The following is an 11548-nucleotide window of genomic DNA, read 5'->3' on the forward strand; positions in this document are numbered from 1 at the left end:
TCACGGAGCCTAGGTTCCATGCCAGTTGGGAGTGGGAGAGATTGGACAACAAATGAGCCAGCTAATGAGTCCTAGAAACAAATGTCCAAACCTTTGTTGCAGGTGAGCTCCAACCCAGCAGCCCTCCTCTCCACCATGCTGCCATTCTCCAAGGGGGCAAATTCAGCCCTTCCTTCCCAGGCAGGGAATGATGGGACAACAAGACACAACCCTCTGAAAACCCCACAGACAGCCTCTCTTCTCTCACTGTGTCTTCTTTCCTCCAGAGGCCATGGTCATCGTCAGTGGCTGGGGGAAGCAGTTCTTGCAAAGATTCCCAGAGACCCTGATGGAGGTGAGGTTCAAGTTATGTCCCACACATAGGGACACCTCTCAAGGCACCTGGGTGGCTCGGTTGGTTAAGCAGCCAACTTCAGCTCAGGTCATGATCTCGGGGTTTGTGAGTTCAAGCCCGGCATTGGGCTCTGTGCCAACAGCTCAGAGCCTGGAGCCTGCTTCAAATTCTTTTTCTCCTTCTCTCTCTGCCTCTCCCTTGCTCACACTCTGTCTTTCAAAAATAAATAAACATTTTAAAAAATGTTTTTATTAAAGAGAGAGGGACGCCTCTGCCCTGCATTGGCCCTTCCTGCTCCATGTTGCCCCTCAGGGATTTAGAGTTTGGGGTGAGAAAGACACAGGGACCCAGACTCACCTCCGAAGTTCACTGGGACTTTGAATCCCAAAAAGTTTGGTCTGTTTGTTCTACGTGGGGCACTAGTCTCTAAACATTGTTCAGTATTTCTGTAGCATATGAAAGGCTCAGCTTATGCAAATTCTGCCAGAAAACAGCAGGTTTGGATACTCCAAAAGGTGATCCATCAGTACACCACAAAGATTCACATACCAGAGAATGGGCTCTTGAGAGCTGCAGTCCTTGTAGTAATAAACTTGACAGTTGCATTTAGAAGTACACATTTGTATCATTTCATAAAAGAATACTGAACTAGAAGTAAGGAGCCATGGCTCCAAGTACTGGCTTCCACTAACTTGCTGGGTGAACTGAAACAAGTCATTTGCTTTTCTAGACCGTTGTGTAGTATCTTAAGCTGCAAAGTTAGGGGCAATGCCAGACATCCCTCCACCATCTGCCTGGCTCAGACGGGACTGGGGTTAGTTGCTGCTACAGCTACTTTTTGAATCCTTCAACATGTGTTATTTTAACATACTTTAAAATTTCAGATTTGCAACAGCCACTCATCCTTTTCTGCATTAACTCGCAGGTACTTATTTGGTGCCTCCCATGTAGACATTGTACTAGCTACTGGGTCTGCAGGAGGGGTAAAAGGACAGATTCAGTCCCTGGGCTCCTTGTGCTTATAGTCAAGTGAGAGGGACAGAAAGCAGTTACCAACATGATAAATGTGATAAGGAAGAAGTGCAGGAAACTCCAGAATATATAACAGGAAGTCCCACGTCATCTTAGGGGTCCAGAAGTGCTCCCCAGAGGAAGTAGTAACACTTTAATAGCTGAAAAATGAATGAAGGTCAGTCAGGCACTTGATGGTCTGCTGAAGACATGTGCTCATAACCACTCTACCCTAACTTTCTCTCCCCAGTGATCTAGGAAGGCCATGGCCCAAGAGGGATCGAAATGGCAAGGGTCACCAGAAATTCTACTTTGGGGTCCCATGACCCATTCAATTCTTGGTGTGGGTGAATGAGACTCATATGTTTCCTCATTTTATTCCAGACATCTACTCCAACATTTACCCCTAGCTGAATCCAGGCAATAATCATCACAATACCTTACTTTTATGTATCAATGTATTGCTTCAATTAAAAAAAAATATTCCCTGAGTATTGACTTTGTCCCAAGCTATGTAAGCAGCAGACAAAACACAAACTCAGTATCCAGAAGCTCATACTATTGTGATGCGTGCTGTAAGACAAACAGTGGTAACCCCTGTGTACTGAACATTTATACAGTGTTTGTAATTTACAAAGCATCTGCTCGTGCATCTCCTCTTTGTACCATGCCATGTGGTTAGTATGTCAAATAGTGTGACTTCCATGTTTCAGATGAGGAAGCAATCTCAGAGGTCTGAGAAGCAGTAATTAAACTATATGCTGCAGGTCCCACAGCCAGCAATTGTAGGGATTGGAGGCGGGGGGAGCGGCAAGAAGATTGACCATATGTTTCGTATACATTCCCACATTTGAAATAATGAATGTGCTAGGCAAGTATTATTATCTCCATTTTACATATGAGAAAAATGAGGCCCAGAGAGGGCAAAAGAACTTAGCAAGTTCATGACTAAGATTGTAGTAGAACATGTATCTCCTGATTCTTTAGCTTTCCTTCACCTGCGCAATAGGTTAGTCTCTGAGACCACGTGTGAGGTTCTACCTAAGCTCATTTAGGAAGGAGATGGGGAGGAGCCAGCTCTAGGGGTATCAGAATATCAGGAACTCCTCAACCAAGCATAGGGACCAACAATGGTGTTATGTTGCAGATCGAAATCCCAATTGTTGACCACCGCACGTGCCAAGAGGCCTATGCCCCTCTGAAGAAGAAAGTGACCAGGGACATGATCTGTGCTGGGGAGAAGGAAGGTAAGTCAAGAGTGTGGCATACAACCAGTAAGGGAAGGGCTGAACAGAGGAGGATTCAAGAGAGGAATGGGAAAGATCATGAGAGGAAAGATTCCACTGGAGAATTACACTGTGTCTGAGAAAGGAGTGCTAAGAAATTCCCATCATTCCCATCTCCAAGCGCAAGCTTTCCCCTATGAAAGCAGAATCCGAACGTGCCTGCAGTATCCGAAATCACTGAGCTCTGAAGATGCCCAGACAGAACTGCTGAGGCCAGGTTTGGGTCACGTGGTCTGTTGCGCCCCCTCGTGTTCAATTCTCTGAACTACAAGTCAGATGTAAGGTAAAGGAGGCTCCTTTGGATTTGGGGCTAGGAAAGGGAAAGCTTTAACATGCATCTCCTTTTCATTTAGGGGGGAAGGACGCTTGTGCAGGTGACTCCGGAGGTCCCATGGTGACCCTGGATAAAGAGACGGGCCAGTGGTACCTGGTGGGCACGGTGTCCTGGGGCGACGACTGTGGAAAGAAGGACCGCTATGGAGTGTATTCCTACATCTACCACAACACAGACTGGATCCAGAGGATCACCGGGATAATGAATTGAATTCCGTTCCTCACCCGCCAACCCTCTGTCCTGGGTCAGTCAGCAGCACAGGATAATTATCTGATGCAAGATGCCTGCCCCTCACCTCTGACCCACTTCATTCAACCCACCCATTACTGGCCAATACAAAGGGGCAGCTTAGCTCCCTCCCCACAATCTATAAAGGAGCAGAGTTGCTGAGTGATCAGAACACAAGGCTGAATCCAGGCTCTATCACTTACTGGAATTGCATCATTGGGCAGGTGACTTTACCTCTGAGCGGCAGTTTCTTTGCCCATGTTATAAAAATGGCATACCTTTCCTACCTCATAAGAGTCTGATGAAGATCAAATTAATTAAAATATACACAGCACTTAGCACAGTGCAGAAATAACTTAAGTGCTGAATAAACATGCTTTAGCAAAAGTCATGGTGTTTACCTCACAGATGAAGTTCTCCTACAAATCCTATCGGTCGTAGGGCTGATCAGTATATATCCTTCCCCTCAACCTTGACCATCTCCTTCATCTGCCCACAAATGTTCGATGCTTCTTTGCTTCCATGAACTTTTCCCAATCCCAATCCCTGTTCCCCATAAAAAAAAGAGAGACAAGGTTATTAGTCCAATAGCATGTCCCATAGCAATGCACTTGTGAAAGTGAGCTGGACGTGAAACTGCCAGAGTGCCTGAGAGACGCAAGACAGGAAGAAGGGGCAGACCAGGAGCGGTGGACTGGGAAGTCAGATGCCAGGTTCTAGAACTAGCTCTGCCCCTGGCTCCTCTGTGACTCCATGCAAGTCCCTTCCCGTCATCTAAAAGGACCCTTCCAGCTCTAAGAGTCTAGGATCCAAATGAAGACATTTTTTTCCTAATGACATGAGTTAAAGCTGAAGTAACCAAAAGGCAAAAATTACCTTAAGGTTCAACAGGGCTTTGATGCAGACCCAATACTGCATCCACTGCTCTCCCCATCCCCACCTCATCCACCATGCCCTGGTTCCCAAGAATGTAGCCTAGCAAAGTGCTAACCAAAGGAACTTTCCTCATTCCTAAGCGGAGTATCTGCTCCTACTCTTCCTGGGAACCTGAGCTGCACAAGGTCAGCCCTGATAGGCTAGACTCAAATCCCTGAACTCTTCCTTCTTATGTCCCCTCCTGAGCCAAAGCAGCAATTCCGCTGATTCCTCACTCCTGTCCCTCACCCCAAATGCCCTGGCACCACAAGATCACAAGTATTTCCCAGGCAGAATGCCTCTCCCCGGAAAGAACCACCTCCTCTCTCAGGAGACCTCATCCCCTCCAGAGCTCTGAGATTTAAGCCCTTCAAGGGATCAGAATCTCCAAGTTCCTGTCTTGTTTCATCAAAATTGGTCTTCATGGGAGACTTCCATTCTTAACCTGCCCTGCAGTTGGTGGAGTCATTCAGAACCTCTTGTTAGAAGATGAAGATACTGAGGGATGAGTATTCATGGAAACTAAGCCCTAGGCTGAGTGCTCAGGGACAGCAATTCACAGCCTGCTGCTGGTTCTGTGAGCAAGTCATTCTACCACTCTGTGCCTTGCAGTCTATGCTATAAAGGGAAGAAGGCAATGGGTACCCAACTTCATCAGATATATGTCAGACAAGCTGGAGCTCCATCTCAGACACCAAAGAATTGCAATGCAAAGTTTTGGAGTTGCTCTAAGATATTCCAAAACCCCCTACTTCCCACCTCACAGCACTGCCTGGGTGTCTCCGTGTGCTAGGCTGTGCTGACTGGGCTATGGAGAACACCTAGATGAGGGAAGCATGGTTCGTGCCTTCCGGGAGCTCCTACCGGAAGAACTGACACATACACAAGTGACTACCATGAAAGGACATTGTTCCGATTCTGGGATCAGAATCATCATCTGAAATAGCCTTTCTCCTAAAAGTCAGACAACTATAGGATCTGAAATAGCCTCAGGATTTGTGCATAAATACTGACTTCCGGTGGACCCAGTTCATCCTGTTATTTCCCTTTATCCTTATTCTGAGGAAATGTCTAAATGTGCTCTGGAACTTCAGCTTTCCCTTGATCAACAAGCATTTATCAGCCCCTGCACTGCTGCTCAGTTTTGAGAAACCCAAACTTCTCACAGAGTTCTAGAAGCAGAGGGTTGGAGTGTCTATTAGGATCATCTTACCTAGAGGTGGGAAACCCATTACCTCCAAATGCAGCCCATTCCAAATTCAAAATGTGCTGCCTCTTAGACTGCCTCTTCTATGCAACAAAAATCCACCTCTTTAGAATATAGGTTTTTTTCTTAGAATATAGTTTGTAGCCATGATTCCATACCTTGAATTCTGTTATTTGTAATAATGATCATGCCACCTTGATTAGCAACAAAAGCTACTGTTTTTGTGAATAGCTACACATTTGTTCCAATAAACATCTGCACTGAATCAATGAACTCTTGTTTGCCTTTTATGTTTTTCATGCACTGATGACTCTGGTAAGTTGTATTTTCACTTATCCAACTCCTCTGGATCTGGTCAGTATCACTGTACCATGAATAGAGATGGGAGAGGGGGAAGGTCATGCTGTCAGTACAATAGCATGTCTTAGTTTTTTCAGGTCATTTCTGATTAAATACCTTGTACTATTATTTCCGTAAATTATCAGAATATTCTAGGGTGCTAATCTTTCAACATTTCTCGATTGTCATCAACTTGCAGAATAGAAAATAATTTTTTTTGGAGTATGTGTTCAATTGTTTGCTTCAGAATATATGGTACCATGTCTATGAATACCCTCTTCTGCATTGTAGTATATAGTTTTCTGTTGCTGTGTGTTAATCTTGTTCCTTGATGGTAGGAGTCAGAGAATTATCACCAACTAGAAGTCCTTCAAGCAAAGATAGTTAAAATCAGGGAGAGGAAATCTATACCAATCATGTGGCAGAGATGGTGGCCAATGTGGGTCTGGAATAGGTCTTGAAATCAAGAGACTTAGGTTCCAGTGGTTGACTTTCTTATCCACTTAATTTTTCCATCTATTAACTGGCAGAAAAATCTTTGCCCTACCTCTGTCTGAGGGTTGTAGAACCAGATGAATTACTATATAGGAAAAAACTATGGAAACTAAATGTGGCTCAAATATAAAAAGTTCTGTGAAAAATAATCACTAACATTTCTGAACATTTACTCTCTGATTGAGACCAATAAGCTCTTACATAATTCTTTCATCTATCCTCACAAAGTATTATTATTCTCTTCTCCCCATTTTACAGGTGAGAAAACGGAAACAGTGAGGTTAAAAATGTGGCCCAACCTACAAACACCAACACCCCAGTAGCAACAAGCACACCTAAATTCCAGATTTTGGTTTCTACCACTATTCTTCAATAAAAGGAACAAGGGATCCTTAAATACATGGCTCATTCTAGGACTAGCACAGAAAATATACAAGATGAGCCTGGAGTGTGTTGTCCCAGAGAGAATGTTGTCACACGGTGATGTGTGTATGTCAAAGGGACACAGGGATCAACTGGAAGAGTGCTAATGGCCAAAGCAGGAACACTTTGAGCGACAAAACAAAACAGAAGTGGATTGTAACCCAATATAAAACACATAATCATAACTGTATACTTACATGAGTAAGTTATTGAATAAACAAATAAATTGGGGAGAAGAGATAAATCTCCCATGAAGAATGTCAAATTATTTATATAAATAATTTGCTCTCAAGGAGATGGAGCATAATTCTCCCTCCCATAATTGTGGGCTGCAAATAGTGACTTCCTTCCAAAGTGTACAGCATGAAAGTGGGGGAGTTGGGAAGGTGGAGAGACAGAACAACTTTAGAGTGGAGACACTAACAAAAACACCACCCCAGCTCGGTGATCACACTTAATATCAACCGTGAAAGTCATGTTGACAGTATGTGACCTTGATACGCCATAATGAAAATAGTACCGTATGTCTGCATTCTTCCTCCCTTCATCTCATAACTCCAGCCTAAAATCATGAGAAACAGATCAGAAAAATCCCAATTGAGGGATAGTCTACAGAGCAGTTGAACAATACTCCCTGGAATTGTCAAGGTGATCAAAACTACTGGAAGTCTGAGAAACTGTCCCAGCCAACAGAAGCCTATAATAGGCTGAACTGTATCCCTAAAAAAAAGATACGTTGAAGTTCTCATCCTCAGGACCTCCAAATGTGACCTTATTTGGAAATAGGGTCCTTGCAGATAGAACTAGTTAAGTCAAGGTCATACTGGAGTAGGGTGGGCCCTTCACCCAATATGACTGGTGAGCTTCTAGGAAGAAAAGATGAGACACAGAGACAGGGACCTGTGAAGGAGAACACCATGTGATGATGGAAGCAGGTGGAAGCCAAGGAAGGCCAAGGGTCACTAGCAACCATGCTGGGAACAGACAAGGAAGGATTCTCACCCCCCGACCCCAATCCCGAAGTTGCAGAGGGAGTGTGGCCCTGTCAATGCTTGATTTCAGACCTCTAGCCTCCAGAACTATGAGACAATAGATGTCTGTCGTTTTAAGCCATTCAGTTTGGGTGCTCTGTCATGACAGTCCGAGGAAACTAACACAGTGCCTAAGGAAACTTGACAACGAAATGTGACATGGGACCCTAGATAGCCCCCTGGAACAGAGAAAGGACATTAGGTGAATACGAAGGATATCTGAATCAAGGATGGACTTCGTTAAAAATAACACATCAATACCGTTGACCATTGAACCATATTAACATAAGATGTTAATAATAAGAGACATCGGGGAAGGGTTTATGGCAACTTTCTGTACCATCTCTACAATTTTTCTGTAAATATAAAACTATTTTAGGGAGCCTAGATGGCTCAGTTTTTTAGGTGCCTGACTATTAATTTTGGCTCAAGTCATGATCCCAGGGTCATGAGATCAAGCCCCGTGTCAGGCTCTGTGCTGACAGTGTGCAGAGCCTGCTTAGGATTCTTTCTCTCTCCCTCTGCCCCTGCTGCTCTCTTGCTCTCTCTGTCTCAAGATAAATGAACTCTAAAAAAACTATTTTCAAATTAAAAGTTACTATTTTTAAAATGTGACCCAAGGTCCCTCAGTTGGGAGATGGGGAAACTGGGATTTGAAAGCAGTTCTGATGGACTCTGGGGCCCAAGCCCTTACTCCACTGGTTCCCAGTGGTTCTCAAGGCACACAGGAGGCACCAGAAATACCAATGTCTGGGCCCCACCCCCCAGACACTTGAATATAACCAGTCTGGAGTAAGTCCTGAGCATTGGTGGGAGGGATTAAAAGTTCCCCAGGTAATTCTAATGTGCATACAGTTTGAGAACCACATTTCTAGGCCATTCTGCCAGTGTGTGACCCCTGCAGAATGTTGGGAGTCTCTATTCAACCAGCTTGGGTCTTTGACTGAGGCCATGCGGCTTTTGGGAAGCAGAGGTGAGGTAGATACCCTGTTGCTTTAGCCCCCAATCCAGAACGTTCTATGACTCTCAGCCACAAAATATTCACTAAGATATCTCTTCGTGAGTATTTTTCTGGAATGAACAGTCTTTTTACTTTGCAATGGTAAACTGAAGAAGGGGAACACGTTCTGGGCATGGGGGAACAGCATACGCAAAACCAAGGATATGAAAGGGCAGTGGGTGTTTGGGGGAACCTCAGGGACTCAATGTCCATGGAAGACCAGAAAAACTGGGAGAAAATAGAAGACTATCAGAAAAATCCCCATTCTCAATGCTTAGATGCTCAGCCTGGTTTTGAGAATGGGGAGACATCTGTTTTTTGAACGAAAGGGAGATGTATAATCAGGTGACCTTTCCAATGAGGCCTTAGTGCAGAAAAGAAACTGAGGGAGATGACACCAAAGGTAGGGGACTCAAGATGGCTTCTGACATCAGGCAAGGAACCTGTTGGTCCTGAATGAGTGCAAGCCTATAGGAAGAGAGGACAGGCATCTGCTTTTCAGAACTCTGAGAATTTAGGGATAAGTCTAAAAGAGACACTGTTAAGAGATTCCCAGCTTCTGTTAACACTTTAGGGTGAATTAGCAGAGAATCAGAGAGAAAACAGGGGTCGGACCAAAACCGAAGGGCAGTAATGGTTTTCCAGGCCCTTGGTATTTCTGTGAGCTTCAGGCCTCAGTGCTTATCTCCAGAAAGGAGGCATGGGGAAGGACACAAACAGGGTTTTTGCAACTGTCTCCTGCATCCGATGTGTGTTGGCCTTTCTTTGGAGAAGTTAAGAAAAATTGTTTGTATGTAAAAGCACAGGCTCAATTCCCAGAAATGAGTTTCTGATGCAGGAAAAAGAGCCAAGACCCTTTCGACACCTATGGAGATCACAGAGGCTCCAAGGAGGGTCCCATCTGAAGAATGGGGTGTTAGGACAAGACAGTATTATGACAAGGGGAAGGTGTGTCAATCCTGGACGGTGCCCCGGGGAAAGCGTGCTGAATCAACAGATCAGCGTGGGTGGGAACACATCTCCCTTACCATTCGCCAGTCCCCGTGGAAGATTCTGCAAATTAACAGGTTATGACCCCAATCTATACCACAGGCCAGAACCAAACAGAGCAAGCCCCAGGACTCTGGAGGGCACCGTGGAAATGTGGTCCAGACCCAAATTTCAGAAGATGCTAACCTATTTTGAAAGAGAAGACCGTCTTCTCCCCTTGAGCTGTTTATCCTGTGACATTATTCCATCGAGCCCATCTCCTGACTACGACACTGTCTGGTTTATTTAATCCACGCCCGTTTAAGTGCTCACACGTGGCCCAGGCCTTCCAACGGGATCCGAGACAACAGAATTAATCCTTTAAACAACTCCGACAACATCTTCCTTTGGTCTGAGTTTGTGTCCAATGCCCAAACCCATACTGGCAGTGTAGGCCTCCCACAAAGCCTTTTAATTTTAGTGCATTTGAAAATTATGAAATACTTCAAACACCCTGAGACAAAAAGAAACAAAAATCCATGTCCTGCTCAGACTTGACAAAACACTTTCCGTGCAAGGGAGAGGGGCAGGACTCCATACCCAGAGAGCAAGCTGGCGCCAGGACAGAGAAGGTGCTTTGGGCCCATTGGAAGAGCTCTGCACGTGATGCTGAAGACCTGGGCTCCAGGCCAAGCTCTGCTGCCTGATGGCTTTGAAAGCTCAAGCAAATCACGTCCTCTGTGCCTTCGTTTCCACAGCCCCTGGTGGGTTGCTCCTTCTGTTCAACCTCTCTACTTAGCCCCAGACTCAGTCCTTGGCCTCTTTTCCATCTACCTTCACTCCCTGAAAACTTTCAGCTAAGCCTATAACATTTCATATCATCTAAATGCTGACTGCTCCAATTTACTCTCTAGCTCCACCACAATGGAGCAGGTCACAGTCATCTCTTTCCTGGATTACTGCAGTTGCCTCCCAGCTAATCCTCCCTCTTTCTTGCCCCTCTATGGTCTGTTCTCAACATGGTGATGGTAAATTGGATGACATCACTCTACTGCTCAAACCCTACAATGACTTCTTGTCTCACTCAGATTAAAAACGAACGTCTTGACAATAACCTGTGACTTACGTGGTCTGACCCCCATTCCTACTCTAATCCCTGTTACCCTTTAGGAATGACTACTAAGCCTGAATTGCACTGCAGCCACATTGGTCTCCTACCTCAGGGCCTTTGCACATGCCACCCCCCTCTTCCTCAGTTCCTTCATCATTTTTTAAGTGTCACCTCCTTAGTGAGACCCTCCCTAGTTACCCTATCTAAAATGGTAACTCCAGTCCTTGCTCTTCCATCTCCCTTGCCTACTTTATTCTACTCCTTAGTACTTAACACCCCCTAATATGTCACATACCTTACTCACACTGTTTATTGCCTAGTTCCTCTTTATCCATAAGGTAAACTATTTAGTCACTTTACTTTCCACAGTGCCTAGAACAATGCCTAATGTATAGTATGTACCCAATAAACATTTGTTGAATGAATGAATGAATAATCTTGGAAATAGGGAAAATCTTACTATGCCTTCAAAACATTACTATAATCCTATTACGATGGAGTGAAGAATGATTGAGCTTATTTAAAAATTTTTTAATGTTTATTTATTTTTGAGAGAGAGAGACCGTGTGAGTGGAGTGGGGCAGAGAGACAGGGAGACATAGAATCCAAAGCAGGCTCCAGGCTCTGTGCTAACAGCTCAGAAACCATAAGATTATGACCTGAGCTGGAGTCAGACACTTAACTGACTGAGCCACCCAGGTGCCTCTGAGCTTACTTTAGAAATGAAAGGACAAAACACAGCTGAAATTCCATTGCCACCAAGCAAGTCCCTGTATAAGGTAGCACCTCTCAAAGTAACTGCCTTTTCAAATGCAAATATCACTATAGAGAGGTCTAGTTAGGGTATGATGTCTAAAAGTTTGCC

At 44.6% G+C, this 11548-nt stretch overlaps 1 protein-coding gene across 1 annotated transcript in view; it reads left to right on the forward strand.

Annotated features, from left to right (window-relative positions):
• MASP1 (mannan binding lectin serine peptidase 1) overlaps positions 1–3530 on the forward strand; it is a 59860-nt gene extending 56330 nt beyond the window's left edge. The window contains exons 14-16 of the mRNA XM_029939657.1: positions 267–334; positions 2493–2592; positions 2985–3530. Of these exons, the coding sequence (XP_029795517.1) occupies positions 267–334; positions 2493–2592; positions 2985–3175 (359 nt within the window). The 3' untranslated portion in view covers positions 3176–3530. The remainder of the gene's footprint in view (positions 1–266; positions 335–2492; positions 2593–2984) is intronic.
• The last annotated feature ends 8018 nt before the right edge of the window (positions 3531–11548 follow it).

The sequence above is a fragment of the Suricata suricatta genome, chromosome 5, assembly GCF_006229205.1.
Source record: "Suricata suricatta isolate VVHF042 chromosome 5, meerkat_22Aug2017_6uvM2_HiC, whole genome shotgun sequence".
Lineage (NCBI taxonomy): Eukaryota > Metazoa > Chordata > Mammalia > Carnivora > Herpestidae > Suricata > Suricata suricatta.